Source organism: Trichomycterus rosablanca, chromosome 18, assembly GCF_030014385.1.
Source record: "Trichomycterus rosablanca isolate fTriRos1 chromosome 18, fTriRos1.hap1, whole genome shotgun sequence".
NCBI lineage: Eukaryota > Metazoa > Chordata > Actinopteri > Siluriformes > Trichomycteridae > Trichomycterus > Trichomycterus rosablanca.
The window spans coordinates 17,744,066-17,766,443 of record NC_086005.1 but is presented as its reverse complement, the minus strand read 5'-3'; the positions used below and the strand labels follow the sequence as shown (position 1 = coordinate 17,766,443).

At 37.3% G+C, this 22,378-nt stretch overlaps 1 protein-coding gene across 2 annotated transcripts in view; it reads left to right on the top strand.

Moving 5' to 3' along the window:
* ints2 (integrator complex subunit 2) overlaps positions 1 to 22,378 on the top strand; it is a 73,273-nt gene that overhangs the window by 24,811 nt on the left and 26,084 nt on the right. For both annotated transcript variants that reach the window (XM_063014240.1, XM_063014239.1), the window contains 7 exons: positions 3,965 to 4,191; positions 5,201 to 5,326; positions 5,470 to 5,541; positions 12,395 to 12,509; positions 17,135 to 17,203; positions 17,467 to 17,601; positions 18,134 to 18,310. In XM_063014240.1, the coding sequence (XP_062870310.1) occupies positions 3,965 to 4,191; positions 5,201 to 5,326; positions 5,470 to 5,541; positions 12,395 to 12,509; positions 17,135 to 17,203; positions 17,467 to 17,601; positions 18,134 to 18,310 (921 nt within the window). The remainder of the gene's footprint in view (positions 1 to 3,964; positions 4,192 to 5,200; positions 5,327 to 5,469; positions 5,542 to 12,394; positions 12,510 to 17,134; positions 17,204 to 17,466; positions 17,602 to 18,133; positions 18,311 to 22,378) is intronic.

Sequence of the window (22,378 nt, the reverse complement as noted above, 5' to 3'; positions counted from 1 at the left end):
ATTTCTTAAGAGCATGTATATAAATGATTGTCCATGTGAGGTTTTATTCAAAAACAATGTGTTTTGGATATAGGGTGTAAACCTGAATGGTGTGGATTGCCTTTTTTTTTTTTTACTATGATCTGCAAAAATGACTAGATTGCTGGAACTAAACGTGTGATCTCTAAACAGAAACCTGGGCATGTTGGTTGTTTTAAATCAAGTGAGAGATGGCTTGGGCTAAGCGTGTGGTCTTGTCTGTGCTGTAATGGAATGTTCCTCTAATCAGGGGAAAGCACTGATAAGAGGCAGTTTGGTGATTTGCCTGCATCCCAGCCTTACTTTTTTTCTTTGCATCACTGTTGCGTTGTTGCTTCAGCAGGGCCAAACAAGTTTTTGGGTCAGTGATAATATTGAAGAGTTAAACATTTGAAGGCAGGGTAAAGTGAAAGAGTTTGTAGTAATATGTTCCATAGCTTTGGTGCCATAACGCTGAATGATCTGCCACCAACAGTAACTAATCTGAACTTTGTGTCAGGCTGGAGACCACTGTCCGAGGACTTAGGAGATCATGCAGGAGAATAGGCGTGTAAAAGTTCTGATAAATAGGCTGGGGCTAGACCATTAAGGGAATAGCAGTAGAACCTTATTTTAATATGAATATGAATTTAATATGAAGTGGGATAGGTAACCAGTGTAGTTGATAAAGAATTGGGGTGATATGAGCTAATATTTTTTAGAATAAGAAAAAAAGTCAAGCAGCATAGTTTTGAACATATTTTGATGAAAAGGCCAATGATAAGAGCGCTGCAGTAGTCTAAACTGGACAAGATAAATGCCTGAACCAGATTTTCAGCATCTTTTTGTGAGAGCATAGCGTGCAGGCAAGCAATATTGCGGAGGTGTAAAAAATAAGTTTTAACCAAGGCCCTAATATAAGGTACAAAGGAGAGTAAGTAGTCAAAAAGAACCCCTAGGTTGCGAACCACTGGAGAAGATTTTACTGCCACGTCATCGTCAAATTAAGAGTAAAATCTGAGAGATTTGACAGTGAAGACTTTAGCCAATAAGCAAAACTTCAGTTTTCTCTTGTTTGAGTTAAAGAGAATTTGTGTTTAAGAAAAGTAGCTTAGATCAGAAATGCAGGATATAAGGGCAGAGTGGAGGTAGGAGGTAGACCAAGAGGTAACATGTTTATGATAAATAGAAGGGGGTCTAGGATGGAGCCCTGGGTAACTCCTTGGGTAACAGCACAGGCGGAACAAGGAGTGCTTGCCTAATGCGACAAAGTGGATTCTATTGGTGAAGTATAAACTAAACCAGGAAAGGGCAGTGTCAATAATACCAAAAGCTGAGAGGCAGGAGGTGAGTATGTTGTGACTTACTGTATCAAAAGCAGCATTTAACATACATTGCTCTGAGCTGATTTATTTACTCCTTTATAATAATTTGTACATTATTTATCTGTGTATAAAGGCCTATGCTTTGTCTGACTTAAAATGGGGACTGTATATCTTTCTGTAATGTCAACGATCCATCCCTGTTATAACCTCAAGGACTATTAATATCAATGATAAGGACATTTAAGGAAATGTAACTTAACAGTAATCCCTGACAGTTCAAGATCTGCCTTCTCTGTATTTTTTGTTATTGTTTTGTTTTTTCTCTCATTGTATTCACTGTTAAATCCCAATAAAAATAGAGTTTAAAAAAAAAAAAAAAAGCAGCATTTAAGTCTAAACGGAGGAAGATACTTAGAGTGCACCTTAGTCAGTAGCAAGTAAAAGATCATTTTAGACCTGCAGAAGGGCTGTCTCAGTACTGTGCATCATATGGAACTCAGATGCAGTCGCACCTGGCAGACAATGTTCTTTCTGAGCCTTTTTAGTCTGAGTGGCCACCACCCTTTCTAACAGCTTAGCTTAAAAAGGGAAGGTTAGAAATTGGTCGCTAATAATCAAGGTTCTCTGGCATTTTTTAAGAAACAGAGGTGTAGCAGGGTGAATGAGATGGGTCTGAGCATTGGATCTCTAGCTAGTGTGTTGCCATGCGAATGAGCGGGAAAATCAACATGTTGTGACAAGCTAAAACAATTCAGCAAGGACTCAAACTTGTTAGTTTGTTAGACTCAAAAAGATGTTAGTGAGCAACTAGTATCAACATGGATGTTAAAATCCCCAAGCACAATCAGGTCTGGACATGCAGAACTGGCCAGGGTATAGCAGTAATTAAATAACATTTAAACTGAAGTTTTAGTAGTGTCAAAGTAAATGTAAGGAACACTGCATTTTTTTTTATTATTTCTATTTTCCATGCTGTCCCAAATTTTTCTGATTTGGGGATGTACATAAAACGCTCAGTAGCCTCAACATGCTACATGAGCCAGCTTGCTAACCTAAACCCCAGCCAGCCACAAGACCAGCAAGGACACTCGAAGCAACCATGCAGTTTCCTAACTGGCAACTAGAATCATAAAGCATGAGCGGAAGCTCACCCACAATGAAGCAGCTACGAGTGTTGATCAAAATAGAGAGAGCTCGCAGCAAAAACAGAGGAGAGCACATACAGAGCACATGACTGTTCTTGATGCAGTTTCATCTGAGTGATCAGAGATCACAGGTGTTTAGCTTAGGGTTGCACCTTTGCCCTTTATGCACTGAAATTCATTCAGATTCCTTGAGTCATTTAATAACTATAAAGGAAAAAATATTGGAAATTTCTTTCCAATCTTTCCTTGGGGAACATAGTTGTTAAACATTTCAGTAACTTTCTTACTCACTTCTCAGAAAGAAGATCGTCTGCTCATTTTTGTCCTCAAATACTTTTTTTTTGTTTGTTCCAAATTATGATTACTATCATAACTATGAAATAATGTTTATTTTTTATGATGTGTACTTTGTGATTATACATCACCAGTTTGAAATCACATTATTTAGTTTTTTTTTCTACCTTATTATTTGCCTTGATGGCAGCATGTCTTGCTAAAACACCATTATACAATTGTACCTTCACACATGCAAGTGATCAATGCCATGGGCATTGCTACACCTCTGTACAACATTGGCATTTCCACCTTTTACTAATAACAGTCTGAATTCTCCTTTTCATGGCAAGGATTTTATTTATTTATTATTAAATTGAATTGATATGGGTTTCTCTTTGTGTAATATAATTTCAGGTTGCACTTCTAGATGCAGTTGTGGACTGTGTTAAATGATAATTGTTTTCTTAATTGTTCTTGAGCCATTTTGGCTAGATTTAATATAGTAGCATGACAGTTTTTTCATGCAATGCTGACTGAGAGCTCAAAGGATTCTCTGAAGCTTGTCAAAATATTATTAACAGTAGATGGTAAAAGTTATTTGTAATATTTGAAAAATGTTCTTTTTAAACTGACTGGCAATTCTCTCGAAGTTTGGCATAAGTGGTGAGCTGTGATCCATCATTGCTTGTAAAGATTCTGGATTCGTCTTTTGCACCCAATAATAATTTTCTTACCAGTTACAATTCACCTGTTTTTTGTGGAAGGCTGGAACCTGAATTTTTATTATGAATAACTTATCACTTATTCTGTCCATACTGAGTCTTTTGCAGGTGTGAACTTATAAATCTGTTTCTATTTATACAATGCAGTGAAGTTGATAAGTGAAAAAATGTTTTTTTTTCTTTTTACCTGTCAGTTCAAAAAAAGATTTAAGATAATTAAATCACATATCCTTCTTTTATTCTGTTTTACACAATGTCCCAACTATATTGGAAATGGGGTTTGTACCCTGGTTTTATAAATTTCTCTGTAAACTTATATAAACTGTAATAAAAATGCTACACTATCCAAATCATGTTTGGTAATTGGTGGTCCTATGCTAGTCCCCTTAAATTGATCAAAGTGTACAGAGCAAAAGATGTGCATCTATATGGCTAAAATGGTCAATAAATATAAAACATTGTACAACACCTTATGTCCCTTTTTGCTTTTTTGCATCAGAGAAAGAGGGAGGGTAGTTCTGTTCTGAGCCAGATGAGGAGGCAGCTGCTATTGGAACTGATTGCTATTCTGCCTGGCTCACGCAGTACCCATGTGCCCAATGAAACAGAGCTCAAAGCCCAAATGGAGAGCAGCTTGGGCTACTCGAGCCTGAGAGAGGAACATGTAGTAAAGGCCAGCGCACTACTCCGACTCTACTGTGCCCTCATCGGCATTGCCGGCCTCAGGTACCAGCTGTTTAAAAACTGTGTGGCTTTGTGGATTACCTAGGGTTAAGTACATGGTATTCCTGCTTCTATCTTTTTGTTAGTTCATAATGTGTGCTCTCTTTTTAATCTAAAGATTTCATATATATTTCTGTTTTTTATCTATAGATATATAGATTTTTCATATATGTTTCTTTTAATCCTGAACCATAAATGCTGTACAGTCAAATAACCCCACCACCATACACACCCCAACATCAAATATCCCTTCACCATGCATACTCTCACCACATTCTGAATACTTAATGTAAATGTAAAACAAAGCCTAACATGGCTTATTTAGTAAAAGCACAAGCTCTAAACATCCAACAAAACTTAATAATTAACTTAACTTAATTAATAGCTTTTGTGTAACTGCTGGTTTGTTATATTAAGCCATGTTAGGCTTTTTGCTATTATAAACACATTAAAGAGAATAGCATTACATGATCATTCTAATGTATATTTAGGTTATGCTATCTGACAGTTAAAAGTTGTTATAATTAACGTATTATAAAAGTCAGGTTTGCTACAATGTCATGTTTGTCAGTGTTTCTTTTAGCCTGTACTGATTTGACATGCCTTTTAATTGTATAACCTGATTAAAGGGATTTAAAATATAGTCTGTATGCACATTAAGAAAATAAATAAATGTATCAAAATTTTATCTTACATGCTATCTAAAAGATGTTTGAAATTAACTTTCATTTTCAAATTAACAAAGGGCCAACACGAGCCCAAATACCAAGAAAATAGTTACAATTCTAAGCATTAATTTGTAATTAGTACGGTGGAACTCTGACTGATCAGATCAGGGGCTAATTAGCCAGCGAAGTAAAGCTTTTCTTACACCCTTTCACTCATCTATACTGATTAGTCCATGCTAAGATGGGTGGATATTTTGGGCATTTGTGGTTCAGAGAATGAATTTTCTGCACTGCCTTAATTAATGCCAAAACCAAAAGTAAATGTGTTTGGTCCTCTTTCCCAGACCAACAGATGAGGAGGCTGAGCAGCTTCTTCAGCTGATGACCAGCCGACCCCCTGCAACACCAGCTGGGGTTCGCTTTGTCTCCTTGTCCTTCTGCAAATTACTTGCCTTCCCTATACTTGTCAGGTACTGTTCAATGATGTCAGCATACTTTAGTATTCTTGTAATTGAGGTTTATAGAAATGAATGTATTGTATTTTCGCAAAATAATGACAATGGATAATTGATCCTTTTAATGTGTTTTTTTCATGAAATTGCTCTTTTCCTAGTACTCCTGAACAAGAGCAACTTATGGTAATGTGGCTCAGCTGGATGATTAAAGAGGAAGCATACTTTGAAAGGTAGTTTTGTTTTTTTGTTCAGTGTTTTTAATTATCATTTAAAGTTAGTTTTAAATTAGTAATTTAAAATAAGTCATTTTGTCATGCAGTTAAAACAAGAATCTATTATTTGTTAATCCTCTTAAACCTTTATTTAACTGAGAAAAGTACAAAAAAGTAGCTTTGTTTTAGCTGACCAACTTGATTGTATTTTGTAAACATAAACATTCCAAAAATTTGATACCTGCAACCCACTCAAATAAAAAATGTTAGGACGAGTCAAAACGAGTGATTTTTAGAATTTTCAGGTTGCATTGTTTTAAAATTTTAACCACAATTAGCAGATTTATTTATTGAGATTTGAATGTCATGTTTTACATTTTTGGTTACATTCATAATAGGGGTGACATGGTGGCTTGGTGGGTAGCACTGTCACCTCACAGCAAAAAGATTCTGGGTTTGATTCCCAGGTGAAGCGGTCCGGGTCCTTTCTGTGTGGAGTTTGCATGTTCTCACCGTGTCTGCGTGGGTTTCCTCCAGGAGTCCCGGTTATCTCCCACAGTCCAAAGATATGCAAATGAGATGAATTGGAGATACAAATTTGTCCATGACTGTGTTTGACATTAAAGGCTTCAACTTGAATCATGTGTAACCAGTAAGTACCTGTCCTGTCATGAATGTAACCAGAGTGTGTAAAACATGATGGTAAAATCCATATAAATAATATTTATAAGAGAACAGGTAGTTAATTTAAACATCATTTATCAAGTTCAGTGTCAAATACCGTCACAGACAATTTGTATCTTCAATACACTTAACTTACACGGCTTTGGACTGTGTGTGGGCTTCCCCCGGGAGCTCCACTTTCCTCCCAGACATGGGAAGAACATGCACGCTTCACAAAGAATGAACTCAGGCTGCTCCACATGGGAATAGAACCCAGGACATTTTTGCTGTGATGCAACAGTACCCACTAAGCCACTTAGCAGATTAATTAGTAACAACAGTCATGCTAATAAAGCTTTTTGAATTGAATTGAATTGAATTGAACAGTAACAAGTAACAAGAATAGAAACAAGTATCATTATATGAATAGGAGGGTCTACCAAAGGCTTGTTCTTTGCTAGTAAAATTTGCGCATGTCTCTCCACTTTGTGCCAAACTTTTGAACACAAGCTTGCAAATAGTTTAGGTCAATGTGAAAAGATTCAGTAAATATGGAGAAAACTTTTATCAGGCAAGGCCATAAACCACTGTTAAATGTGCATGGCCTTTAAGCCCTCAGGTGGCATTGCATGTGAAACCAACATGCTACTTTAATATGGCCACATATGGCCATGGCGTGGGTGACTTGCATAAGTTTAAAGGTACTCAAAGCAATGTCTTCTCCTGTAAAGTCCATGGTCAATGTCCAAAGTCTTAGTGTGCACATGCTACTGAGGCGTGGCCTCAGTCACAGAAAGCATGCTTTTGATTATATAGTTTTGAGGAGTGGTGTATAGTAACGAAGTAATAATACTTCGTTACAGTACTTAAGTAGTTTTTTGAAGTACTTGTACTTTACTGGAGTAGAAAATTTTTTGGCAACTTTCACTTTTACTCCACTACATTTTCTAAAGAAATTGTGTACTTTTACTCCGTTACATTCGCTGTATGTAAATTCGTTACTCGTTACTACAAAATGAAAGGTAAATGATGTGAGATGTGTGACGGACTGCCCGGTGGTTAAACACATTAATGCGCATGTGCAAACGTTCTCTAAAAGCTATCGGAGTTTTCTAAAAGTGCGTTGTTCACCCAAAGACACGCAAATATGGACATTTCAGAAGCTCCCCATCCAACACACTGATGTAAATTAACAATGATTAACAAAGTAAAGCTGTAGCATCAGCGTTTTTTTAATATTATTAGCATTAACATTGTTCAGATATCTACCTACCATTTTTACCGATTACATTCGAACCACAAATAAAACGTTTCATAAATCATTAAATTTGTTTGGAATTCATTGACTGCAAAACTCATGAAGACACGTCCATTATTTTTAAAAACTCACCTATGGACAAATATTTTCCTAACTTCTGTATTAGACCGGCAGAGGAGAGATTCATGGTGCTGAGGAACATGCAGCACGTCTTTAAAACCCTTTAATGCTCTCAACAAGAACTCAACTTATCTAACTTATTATTAATGATTTTTCAGCTGTTGGCTTCAAGTTAGAAATGGTGTTTTCTTAAAGTAAGAATACCAATATTTTTTTTAGTTTAACACATGCCATTCAGTGAGTAGATACAGCCCAAAAAAGATTATTTAAATACAGCTTATTTTACCCAAATATTTTGATTTAAATTAATGGTTGAACAGATCATTAAAGGGATAAAAGTGCCACACGTTTTGTTAAACTCTCCTAAGTTTAGCTTTAAATTAATTTGCCAAAATTATTTTTTTGTTTTTGAAATATACTACTCAAATCAAAAAAATGGGACAGTATAGAAAATGCAAATAAAATAGATGCAGTGTTTCTTACATTTACATCGACTCTCATTCTAAAAACGTTGGAACAGGAACATTTAGGGCTAGTAATAATTTTAAAAAAACAAAAAACTAAATAATGTCATGATTTCAAACAGGTGATGTCAACAGTTGATTATGATCATGAATTGGCACAAATCATGTTCAGATGAAAGGAAGAAAACAGGTTAATTGTTAAGGTGGTTTACAGGCTTAAAAGAACAATCTTTATATTTAAAATGACCGCTTCCATTTATACTAACAGCATTTACTTTTACTTCTACTTTTAATACTTAAGTACATTTAATATCAAATTACTTTTGATACTTGAGTACATTAAACATCAGATACTTTTAGACTTTTACTCAAGTGATATTCTAAAAGGTGACTTACTTCTATCAAAGTAAATTTCTGGTAAGATACTCAAGTATGGCCTTCCGGTACTTTATACACCACTGGTTTTGAGAAGCTGAAGTCTTGTACCAAAGAATAATGGGCAAAAATTCTACTCGCAAAACCTAAATGGCACTGGAATATGCAAGACTCATGAACAAATGCAACATACTGATATGTGTTAGACTATGCTGGATACCAGGGCATTGCAGAATACCAGGGAATGAAAAGCAGGAAGAACTGTACAAAATATCATTAATCTCAAACTTCCACCAACAGGCATCAAACCCCTCATAAGTGACTACATTAAAAGTAAATGACAACTTGATAAAAACACACTGGCAAACAATAAACTATACTTAATTCACCCCGTCAGGAACAAACCTAAAATACACTATGGAAAATGTACAGATCAAGTTGTCTACACTAGATGTACAGTAGAATGTGCTGTTCTAGACTAACACACCAACATCTAATATGAGAAGACCCCACACTTTGCGAAGAATGTCAGGCGCCCATAACCATAAAACATATCCTGAATGAATGCCCAAAGTACAATTGTAAAAGACAAAGACTAAGTATGCCCAAACAATTAAAAGATTAGATTAAAAGATTAGAGTAATTCTCTAATTCCCTAAAAACGTAAGACTGAAAGCGTACATATAAGACCAATAAAACAAGCTCAAAATATCTTTTCTTGTTGTAAATATCACATGTGAAAACATAGCATTACAAAAACAAACAACAAAACTGCAATGCTCTATTTTTAAACTATTCAAAGTGTAATTAACAGGTGCTGTAACAGTGGTAAACATGCCACCCCTTGACTTTTTTGAGTATTGCAAGCTTATCTTTTAAAGTATCAAGAGAATTAACAAGTCACATTTTTGTTTGTATTGCATTTCACAAAATGTACTATTTTGCTTAATGGCTTTGGTTAATGTTCCTAGCTTTTCCTAAGTGCAGTGCACTGTGTAAAGATGTTTTTTGGCTATTAAAGTAGGCAGTTTATATATGTATGTAAGTGTGTGGACATGCCCTTTCTAAATGGCTAGAAATATTTGTACATCTGATCATAAGCTTAACATGCAGTCTCTCTTTTCCATGAGACAATACAATGGGTTTAAGGTCAGGGCCAAATTTATACTGCTAAAAGTACATGGACAGCCTTTCAAATTACAGTAATCCCTCGCTATATCGCGCTTCGACTTTTGCGGCTTCACTCTATCGCGGATTTTATTTGCAAGCATGTCTAAATATAAACCGCGGATTTCTGCTAGTGATGGGTCGGTCGCAAACGATCCGGCTCTAAGAGCCGTCTCTTTAAAGTGAACGATGGGATTCGGCTCCTGGTTGGGAGCCGATTGATTTTTTTTTTTTTTTTTTTTTTTTTTTTTTTTTCCTTCAATTTTTTTTCTGTTAAAGCCGCACGTGATTGGTCAAGATGCGTAGTGGCGTGCACAGACAGTGTGCACACGAACAGGAGGGAGAGAGAGATAACTTGATAAAGTTCTGCAGACAAGGGGGTGTGTTTGAAAAGCTAGCTCTCTCTCTACATAGACGCATTTTACGTCATCCTGTGCACGCTCCCGATAAGGAGGCTGCTCAAAATATCTTTTCTTGTTGTAAATATCACATGTGAAAACATAGCATTACAAAAACAAACAACAAAACTGCAATGCTCTATTTTTAAACTATTCAAAGTGTAATTAACAGGTGCTGTAACAGTGGTAAACATGCCACCCCTGACTTTTTTGAGTATTGCAAGCTTATCTTTTAAAGTATCAAGAGAATTAACAAGTCACATTTTTGTTTGTATTGCATTTCACAAAATGTACTATTTTGCTTAATGGCTTTGGTTAATGTTCCTAGCTTTTCCTAAGTGCAGTGCACTGTGTAAAGATGTTTTTTGGCTATTAAAGTAGTTTATGTATGTACGAACAGGAGGGAGAGAGAGATAACTTGATAAAGTTCTGCAGACAAGGGGGTGTGTTTGAAAAGCTAGCTCTCTCTCTACATAGACGCATTTTACGTCATCCTGTGCACGCTCCCGATAAGTAGGCTGTTCAAACATGGCTGACGGTGCGGACAAACGAATGGAGTTCTTTTCAAACGTAAATAAAATATTACTGATTTTTAACTTGTACCGAGTGTTTTTATTTGGAAGTTCGGGCTTGTCAGGAAATGTAACCGTTATCTTTACATGAAGGGAAATGTTATATTGACGCATGCTGTGCTACCTCAATCCATTGGTTTTAATGACAAGATGCTAAATGCTAAAGCCGATGGAATCGAGTTATAAAAATAACCATATAAAAACATGGTTTTTACTTCGTGGATTTTCACCTTTCGCGGAGGGTTCTGGAACGCAACCCCCGCGATCGAGGAGGGATTACTGTATACTGTTTAGGTACTTTAACCACACCTATATACATTTATGAAATTGTATGATTTCAACTTCGAAATCCAGAGTTTCATTTTTTGTTTTTAAAATGACTTTGTCCCTGTGGCTTAGGACATACAGGGGTTGGACAATGAAACTGAAACACCTGTCATTTTAGTGTGGGAGGTTTCATGGCTAAATTGGACCAGTCTGGTGGCCAATCTTCATTAATTGCACATTGCACCAGTAAGAGCAGAGTGTGAAGGTTCAATTAGCAGGGTAAGAGCACAGTTTTGCTCAAAATATTGCAATGCACACAACATTATGGGTGACATACCAGAGTTCAAAAGAGAACAAATTGTTGGTGCACGTCTTGCTAGCGCATCTGTGACCAAGACAGCAAGTCTTTGTGATGTATCAAGAGCCACGGTATCCAGGGTAATGTCAGCATACCACCAAGAAGGACAAACCACATCCAACAGGATTAACTGTGGACGCAAGAGGAAGCTGTCTGAAAGGGATGTTCGGGTGCTAACCCAGATTGTATCCAAAAAACATAAAACCACGGCTGCCCAAATCACGGCAGAATTAAATGTGCACCTCAACTCTCCTGTTTCCACCAGAACTGTCCGTCGGGAGCGCCACAGGGTCAATATAGACGGCCGGGCTGCTATAGCCAAACCTTTGGTCACTCGTGCCAATGCCAAACGTCGGTTTCAATGGTGCAAATCTTGGGCTGTGGACAATGTGAAACATGTATTGTTCTCTGATGAGTCCACCTTTACTGTTTTCCCCACATCCGGGAGAGTTACGGTGTGGAGAAGCCCCAAAAAAGCGTACCACCCAGACTGTTGCATGCCCAGAGTGAAGCATGGGGGTGGATCAGTGATGGTTTGGGCTGCCATATCATGGCATTCCCTTGGCCCAATACTTGTGCTAGATGGGCGCGTCACTGCCAAGGACTACCGAACCATTCTGGAGGACCATGTGCATCCAATGGTTCAAACATTGTATCCTGACGGCGGTGCCGTGTATCAGGATGACAATGCACCAATACACACAGCAAGACTGGTGAAAGATTGGTTTGATGAACATGAAAGTGAAGTTGAACATCTCCCATGGCCTGCACAGTCACCAGATCTAAATATTATTGAGCCACTTTGGGGTGTTTTGGAGAAGCGAGTCAGGAAACGTTTTCCTCCACCAGCATCACATAGTGACCTGGCCACTATCCTGCAAGAAGAATGGCTTAAAATCCCTCTGACCATTGTGCAGGACTTGTATATGTCATTTCCAAGACGAATTGACGCTGTATTGGCCGCAAAAGGAGGCCCTACACCATACTAATAAATTATTGTGGTCTAAAACCAGGTGTTTCAGTTTAATTGTCCAACCCCTGTAGTTTAATAGAGAAACTCCACTAGCCTGAACCGATTCTTGAGCTCAGCCTTACTGAAGACTGTTGAGATAATTAAAGTTTTCACAGACCGTCTCTTCCATATATGCTTGTTTAAACCTTTGTACTAAAATAATAAAGATAGGCAGTGTTTAAAGTGTATGTGTTCATCTCTTCCACTTCTTATCCAGTGCTGCTGGTGTATCTGCGTCTTTTGGAGAGATGCTATTATTGGTTGCTATGTATTTTCATAGCAACCAGCTCAGTGCCATCATAGATCTTGTCTGCTCAACTCTGGGAATGAAGGTAAGGGTTTTGAATCTCTCTGTTTGTCACTCTACCCCTCGATACAGCCATCCATTCCTTTCCATCAATGACTGTTTCTTTCAGTGTTTTGGGTAGGGGTGGAGTGTCATGGTGAAAGCATATAATTGTGGATTGTGGTTTAATTGTTCTTTGTTTTCCCCTTTTCCCCCTTTATCTCTGAGGCTGTTAGCAATTTTCTACATCACTGTGTTTAGTTAAACTGGTTTGGCCAGTTGAGTGGTGGTCTGGCTAAAACATGGCTGACGGTGCGGACAAACGAATGGAGTTCTTTTCAAACGTAATAATGTAATGTTTTGTTGAGTGCAGTCAACAGGCTTTGTTTAGTGATCATATTATGGTTGACACTGACACATTTGTCCCTGCCTTCATTTTACATTTACATTTTTTAGCATTTAGCAGACGTCTTTATCCAAAGCTCAAGGGCCCAACAGCAGCTAACTGGCAGTGGTGAGGCTTGAACCAGCAACCTTTTGATTACTAGTCCAGTACCCTAACCAGGCTATGGCTTGCCATAGCCTTTATCCTGTCATTTTTTGCAGTAACACAGGTTTTTCTTTATGATGATTGGTAAGACCCCTGGATGACATTTGTGGGTTTCTCCCGGAGCCAAAGCCAGCCAGTGCTTATCTCAGATTGGCCAAAATACAGTGGGGTCAAAGGATTCCACATTTTAGCTTGTTTTCTGGAACAATTTATGATTTCTTTGTGCTAAAAAGAAATTGACCCTTCAGACTGTTACTAGCTAAAGGTTTTAAAGCCACAGAGGTGTATTAGAATTTTAAAGAGACGTGCTGCCATCAAGGTTACATTATTTCTGGGAAGACCTTTCTTGACTGGCCTACCTTCAGTCCAGATCTGTCTCCTATTGAAAATGCAAGGCGCATCATGAAGAGTACAATCAATTGAACCAAGGAAAAAATTGTGAAAAGTTTACTTATAAAAACCAAGTATACCAATTGTTTCAGTTTACAATTATTTAAAAGGTTAATTAATAGGAAACATGCTGTAACATTTTTTTTTCTCAGGCATCTTTTTTTTTTCTTTTTTTCTTTTTTCTTTTTTTTCTCTCATTTTTCCCCCCAATTTTTTTTATTGAACTTTATATTTTATATAATAAATGGGTCAACTATTGTAAATATGAATATTTGTATGTAATTTGTTGGACCGTAGGGGGCCAGGAGTAATTTCCAAGTAAATACTTTCCTCTCTTATTGAGCAAAGGTGAGTCCATAGTATGAGCCAAAATGTGATAATACTGGACAAGTCCAAAACACATGCATGAGCTGCTTTAGCTGAATTGTTATTTTAGCCTTATTATAATATATCTGATGGAGTACTATTAGAAGATTTCTTGACCATACATAAAGCTGCTTCCAAAGTTTCTCCGGTATTGTGACACCTAGCTTTTTTTTATCTGCTTCTTATTAAAAGTAATACAGTGGTACATTGTAACTCGACATCCCCTAAAAATAAAATCTTTAAAACTCGATGCCCTTTGTCGAGATTTGTACCTTTAAACTCGACTTTTACCTTAAACGGGAAGTGTGTGCGTGACTGTGGCTTTGTTCACATTAATGCTGTCTGTTTTACAACCCCAATTCAGAAAAAGTTGGGACAGTATGGAAAATGCAAATAATATAGAAATGCAGTGTTCCTTACATTTACTTTGACTTTTATTTGATTGCAGACAGTTTGAACCCAAGATGTGTTTTGTCTGCTCATCTTCATTTCATTTGTTAATAAACATCTACTCCTGCATTTCAGGACAACACATTGCACAAAAAGTTGGAACAGGGGCAATTTGGGGCTGGTAATGGTAAAAACTAAATGATTATGTGATTTCAAACAGGTGATGTCAACAGGTGATTGTAATCAGGATTTGGTACAAAAGCAGCATCCAGGAAAGGTTGAGTCATTGATGAGCAAAGATGGCCAGAGGATCTCCATTTTGTCAACAAATGCATGAGAAAATTATTGAAATGTTTAAAAACAATGTACCCGAAAGAACGATTGGAAGGGATTTGCATATTTCTTCCTCTATAGTGCATAATATCATTAAATAATTGAATTTCAGCCGGTAAAGGCCAAGGGCGCAAGCTTAAGCTGAACGCCCATGATCTTTAATCTCTCAGACGGCACTGCATCAAGAACTGCCACTCAACAATAGCTAATATAACCACAGTGGCAAGGGATTACTTTGGCAAACCTTTGTCAAGCACTACGATATTGTGTTACATGCACAAATAACTGCGGAAGAAGAGGGTACGGGTACTGGACTGGCCTGCCTGCAGCCCTGACCTGTCCCCAATAGAGAATGTGTGGAGAATTTTGAAATGCTGGTGCTAAAAAGTCTTTTAAGTGTGATTAAAGGAATGGCAACATTACAAAGGGGTAAATGCTTTACTGTCCCAACTTCTTTTGAAATGTGTTGCAGGCCTAAAATGCAGGAATGGATGTTTATTAACATAACATGAAATATCTCCGGTTCATACGGTCTGTAATCAAATAAAAGTCAAAGAAAATGTAAGAAACTCTGTTTTTTATTATTTGCATTTTCCATGCTGTCCCAACTTTTTTTGATTTGGGGTTGTACTTTATATAAATGAGCATAAAAAAAATCACGAAAAAATTTAATATTTGATAATGCTTTGCTATCATTGCAGAAAAGCACACAGTAAACAGCAGCACCGTGACCCAGATCAACTAAACAGCAGCATAAAATCATTACCGCTTCTTACCTTACCGAGCTTCTCTTCTTCAAATTGAGACCAAATCTACAGGGTGGGCCATTTATATGGATACACCTAAATAAAATGGGAATGGTTGGTGATATTAACTTCCTGTTTGTGGTACATTAGTATATGGGAGGGGGAAAACTTTTCAAGATGGGTGGTGACCATGGTGGCCATTTTGAAGTCGGCCATTTTGGATCCAACTTTAGTTTTTTCAATGGGAAGAGGGTCATGTGACATCAAACTTATTGAGAATTTCACAAGAAAAACAATGGTGTGCTTGGTTTTAACGTAACTTTATTCTTTCATGAGTTATTTACAAGTTTCTGACCACTTATAAAATGTGTTCAAAGTGCTGCCCATTGTGTTGGATTGTCAATGCAACCCTCTTCTCCCACTCTTCACACACTGATAGCAACACCGCAGAAGAAATGCTAGCACAGGCTTCCAGTATCCGTAGTTTCAGGTGCTGCACATCTCGTATCTTCACAGCATGAATTGCCTTCAGATGACCCCAAAGATAAAAGTCTAAGGGGGTCAGATCGGGAGACCTTGGGGGCCATTCAACTGGCCCACGACGACCAATCCACTTTCCAGGAAACTGTTCATCTAGGAATGCTCGGACCTGACACCCATAATGTGGTGGTGCACCATCTTGCTGGAAAAACTCAGGGAACGTGCCAGCTTCAGTGCATAAAGAGGGAAACACCTCATCATTTAGCAATTTCAAATATCCAGTGGCCTTGAGGTTTCCATTGATGAAGAATGGCCCCACTATCTTTGTACCCCATATACCACACCATACCATCAATTTTTGTGTTCCAACAGTCTTGGAGGGATCTATCCAATGTGGGTTAGTGTCAGACCAATAGCGGTGGTGTTATTTGTTAACTTCACCATTCACATAAAAGTTTGCCTCATCACTGAACAAAATGTTCTGTGTAAACTGAGGGTCCTGTTCCAATTTTTGTTTTGCCCATTCTGCAAATTCAGTGCGCCGATCTGGGTCATCCTCGTTGAGATGCTGCAGCAGCTGGAGTTTGTAAGGGTGCCATTTGTGAGTAGCTAATATCCGCCGAAGGGATGTTCGACTGATGCCACTCTCCAGTGACATGCGGCGAGTGCTACGCTGTGGGCTCTTGCTGAATGAAGCTAGGACAGCCACTGATGTTTCTTCATTGGTGACAGTTTTCATGCGTTCACATTTTGGCAAATCCAACACTGAACCAGTTTCACGAAACTTGGCAAGCAGTTTGCTAACTGTAGCATGGGAGATGGGTGGTCTCGTAGGGTGTCTTGCATTGAAATCTGCTGCAATGACCCGGGTACTGCGTTCACCAGACATCAACACAATTTCTATCCGCTCCTCACGTGTTAACCTCTGCGACATGTCAATGGCTGTAAACAAAAAGAAGCTTGTAAATATATACAGTATATATACATATTAAATATTTGCGTTCTCATTTGTCATAAAAGACTGACATTTTAAAGTAAAATAGACTTGAACCAAAAAGTGCTTATAAAGTTTGGTCTGAAATAAATCTCGCATTTTAATAAACTTCAGAGATTATTGAAATAGAGTTAAAAAATGACTGCATCAGATGGGCAATCTCTTATTGGTTCTTTGACCAAATTGTTACTTAAATGATGCTTATATAATGTCCATGGCATGGTGTAACAACCACTGGGCCAGGGATCACAGGTGAGCCATAATGCAACCTCTAGTAGTCAGGGGGCCTACACGGGCATCTGTAATAAACCTTGGCTTTAATGACTTGTTCCAGTCTGGCACCTGTGTAGCTGTAGTTTACTGTTGTCTGTAGGTGCTTGATTAGCTAAAATTAACTTTGTCAATGAATTATTTTTTTTCAGATTGCCATCAAACCCAGCTCTTTAAACAAAATGAAGATGATCTTTACCCATGAGATCTTTACTGAGCAGGTACTGTACACATTTTGTAATAAGGAGTGTTTGTATTCAAATTTGTATGTAAATAGGAGTGTTTGGTACAACCAAAACAACCCAAATTATCTTGTCTAATGCTATTTATTTAATAATTGCTTGTGGCACCAGAATATGAAATTACTCTACTTTATGCATCTTCTTTTGCATAAATCCGCTTGCTGTAATCAATATAAAGGATACCATGCAAGTCTTAAACTGTAGTGATTTTATAGTTGTGAACTGCTTGGCTTGTGTTGTAGGTGGTCACTTCCCATGCGGTAAGAGTGGCAGTCACAAACAACTTAAATGCTAATATTACAGGCTTCCTACCTATCCACTGCATTTACCAGCTTCTCAGGAGCAGAGCCTTTACCAAACACAAAGTCTCCATAAAGGTACACAATTTTGTCTCAATTTTAGTGTCATCATCTGAATTATTCAGTGGCATTCTGTCAACACGTTGCTTTATCTATTCTCTTTAAAAAATCATAATTGTGTGCCTGGCAAAGTGACTTTTTCAACAAGTAGAAATTGTTTAAATAATGGTTTTTATTAAAATTCTGTGCATGCTTACATAATGTGATCTTATGGACAGCAGGCTAAGCCTGGACAATGTCAAGATAAACGTGTAAATGACAGCTGTATAGTATTGAACCTGTACTTCCTGTGTAAATAATTTAGCTATAGCTTGAAACAGCTTTGTTGACCTTGATCCATGATGTTATTGCTTGAATTAAAATATCAGTATTTTAATTCATTCACTGTCTGATGTTGGCTGATGATTGATAAGTTCTTTATGTGGTTAAAGGTTTTATGTGGTTTCTATTTTAAAATAAAATGTTGGTATTGCCATGCAAATGTGAATTATTAAATACATTTGACTGTCTTTTGATACTGTTTTTGAAAAAAGATATTATTTTTCTTTAGGATTGGATCTTTAGGCAGCTCTGTCAGACCACTACACCTCTTCACACTCAGCTATTGCCTTTAATTGATGTTTACATCAATTCCATTCTTACGCCTGCATCCAAAGCTAACCCCGAGGCTACCAACCAGCCAATCACAGAGCAGGAGATTCGGTGCATTTTTAATGGTCAGACATGGGTGGGTAAAGCCTTATATTTTTTGTCATTAATGTTGTGTGACAAAATTACAAATGTGTTCTGTAAAACAGGTTTGTGATGACACCAAGTTTACTGTCACAAAAAGGAGCATAAACTTTAAACATTTAATAACACCTGTTTGTTCAGTACGCAGACTTATAAACTATCATATCTTTTGAAAGTTTATGAGCAATTTTACCTAGGTTAAAACTGTCTGAGTAACAGTGTCAGTTAAATATGTATCTGTGTTTAGTTAACATTACAAAACAAACATGTAATTTAGGAAGATGCACTCCTGCTGCAAGTGGTTCTGCACCCTCCCACCCATTTACCCACTTGAAAAGTGTTGCAGGGTGCTCCAATTCTTACTGTGCATGTAGTTTAACTGTTTAAAAAGCGGCTGATGTCACAACAATAGAATTTTACTTTTATTTAAATGTACTAACACAATACCTTGCACTAAAATGTAATATGACAGAATATTTTGATTACCTATTGCTTATTTCATATTAATGTTTTGCCTATTCTGCTATCGCCACAAATTTCTCTGAAGAGCAAATAATCAAAATCTGTTTACCAAAACTTACTTAAGCTTTCTAAACTGTTCACTTCAAATAATAGTTTAGTATTTTAAAATAGAGCTTGTCTAGCTGGGAATTTAAGGATCAATTAGTTGTAGCTGTAATATGAACCAGCAGTATACCCTAAAACATGGTTGGCACAAAAAGTGCAATCTCAGTATTTGTGGGTGTTTATTAAACTTATTTATAAGTATACAGAATAATCAATTTCTATTTTTGCATGTTTGTCAAATTTATATGTTTCAGATTATCAAAATACTTTTAATATTGGACAAAGATAAGTCAAGTCAAATGTATTTGTATAGTTCTTTATAGTATTGTAACTAATGTATAGATTAAGCTGATGCCACTAGTGGCAAGGTAAAGCTTTAAATAACAAGGAAGAAATCTTGAGGAAACACTCAACATGACCCATCCTCTAGGATGGTCTAGAGCAGGGGTGTCCAAGCTTTTCTTGTTGGGGCCAAATGAAGTACAAAACAAAAAAGTAGCTGCATTTTACTTAAAATATCTACAATATCAAACATGGCACTGAGATGTAATAGTATTAGTATCAATACTATTGTTGGGTTTAGATTTATGTTTCATGGGTATTATTTATTTTCTAAAATCTTTTAAACAAAAGGATTGTTTAACATTGGCCTAGAATTAGACCGCACATATGGCCCAAGATTAGGTTTCTTAATCAGGTTTTTGATAATTATACATTAAATAATATTTAGGGTACAAATCCAAGGCTAAGGAATGTATTTATTACAATAAACATGGGTTCTGTGTTGGCAAGGAGTAATTTTTAAGTACGGTGTTGGAATAGTGTCAAGTAGACATGATATTGACTTGATTTAATCAATTAAGTCAGCTCAATTTAGAAGATTAGATTAAAGGAATGTAATTGGATTACATTGTTGATTAAGTCTCTATCAGGACTCAGGCGGCATGGTGGCTAAGTGGGTAGCACTGTCGCCTCACAGCAAGAGTACGGGTCCTTTCTGTGTGAAGTTTGCATGTTCTCCCTGTGTCTGCGTGAGCTTCCTTTAGGTGCTCCGGTTTCCTCCCACAGTCCAAAGACATGCAAATGAGGTGAATTGGAGAAACTAAATTGTCCATGACTGTTCGATATAACCTTGTGAACTGATGAACCTTGTGTAATGAGTAACTACCGTTTCCTGTCATGAATGTAACCAAAGTGTAAAACATGACGTTAAAATCCTAATAAACAAACAAACAAATCTATCAGCACTCTTAGGGTGTATTGCTGCTTACTCTAGGGGACTGAGGGACACTAACTTTGTTGATCATACAATCAAGCCGAAAAGTCCGCACACCCCTTTCACATTCTCCACATTTTATTACGTTACAAACTCATTTGTATAATACACTGCCTGGCCAAAAAAAAGGTCACCACCTGGATTTACACACGTGGACAAAATTGTTAAAGAAATTCCGTTAAAGAAAGAAAAACCCACAATGGTCACTGAAATAACTTGAAACTGACAAACGTAATAATGAATAAACATTAACTGAAAATCAACTAATGAAAATCCAACGTTGCTTTTGAATTGTGGTTCAACAGAATACTTTAAAAAAACAAACTAATGAAACTGGCCTGGACAAAAATGATGGTACCCCTACAAAATGATTAAAAATAATTTGACCATAGGGACATGTTAAGCTAAGGTGTGTCCTGTAATTAGCATCACATGTGTCTTCAAACTTCTAATTAGTCAGTCTGCCTATTTAAAGGGTGAAAAGTAGTGACTGTTCTGTTTGGTATCATGGTGTGTACCACACTGAACATGGACCACAGAAAGCTAAGGAGAGAGTTGTCTCAGGAGATTAGAAAGAAAATTATAGACAAACATGTTGAAGGTAAAGGCTATAAGACCATCTCCAAGCAGCTTGATGTTTCTGTTACTACAGTTGCACATATTAGTCAGAAGTTTAAGGTCTACGGGACTGTAGCCAACCTCCCTGGACGTGGCCGCAAGAGGGAAATTGATGACAAATTGAAGAGACGGATAATACGAATGGTAACCAAAGAGCCCAGAACAACTTCCAAAGAGATTAGAGGTGAACTCAAAGGTCAAGGTACATCAGTGTCAGATCGCACCATCCGTTGCTGTTTTAGCCGAAGTGGACTTAATGGAAGACGACTGAGGAAGAAACCACTGTTGAAAGCAAATCATAAAAAAGCGAGACTGGAATTTGCCAAAATGCATATTGACAAGCCACAAAGCTTCTGGGAGAATGTCCTTTGGACAGATGAGACAAAACTGGAACTTTTTGGCAAGTCACATCAGCTCTATGTTCACAGATGCAAAAATGAAGCATACAAGAACATTGTACCTACTGTGAAACATGGAGGAGGCTTGGTTATGTTTTGGGGCTGTTTTGCCGCATCTGGTACAGGGTGTCTTGAATCTGTGCAGGGTACAATGAAATCTCAAGACTATCAAGGCATTCTGTAGCAAAATGTGCTGCCCAGTGTCAGAAAGCTTGGTCTCAGTTGCAGGTTATGGGTCCTCCAACAGGATAATGACCCAAAACACACAGCTAAAAACATCCAAAAATGGCTAAGAGCAAAACATTGGACTATTCTGAAGTGGCCTTCTATGAGTCCTGATCTAAATCCTATTGAACATCTGTGGAAGGAGCTGAAACATGCGGTCTGGAGAAGGCACCCTTCAAACCTGAGACAGCTGGAGCAGTTTGCTCACGAGGAGTGGGCCAAAATACCTGTGGACAGGTGCAGAAGTCTCATTGAGAGTTACAGAAATCGCTTGATTGCAGTAATTGCCTCAAAAGGTTGTGCAAAAAAATATTAAGTTAAGGGTACCATCATTTTTGTTCAGGCCAGATTCATTAGTTTGTTTTTTATAATTATTCTGTTGAACCACAATTCAAAAGCAACGTCGGATTTTCATTAGTTAATTTTCAGTAAATGTTTATCCATTGTTACTTTTGTCAGTTTCAAGTTATTCTAGTGACCAGTGTGGGATTTTCTTTCTTTAACGGAAGGGTACCAACAATTTTGTCCACTTGTGTAACTAAGCAAATATGTAAGAGCCTCCCATTGGATAATTACTGCATGGGTGATTATGTTTTAGCTGGCAACAAGTTATTTAACCCTAACTGATGCAGTGAGTAGCTTCTCATTTGTTAAACAACCATGTCGAAAGAGACATCCTGTGGTCGTGGAAAAGATGTTAATCTGTTTCAGAAGGGTCAAATTATTGGCATGCATCAAGCAGAGAAAACTTCTAAGGAGATTGCTGAACCTACTAAAATCGGGTTAAGAACTGTCCAACGCATTATTAAAAAGTGGAAGGACAGTGGGGAAACATCATCTTCGAGGAAGGAATGTGGTCGAAAAAAAATCTTGAATGATCGTGATCAGCGATCAACTTAAACGTTTGGTGAAATCAAATGGTAGAAAAACTACAGTACAACTCAGGGATATGTTTAATAGTGAAAGTAAGAGCATTTCC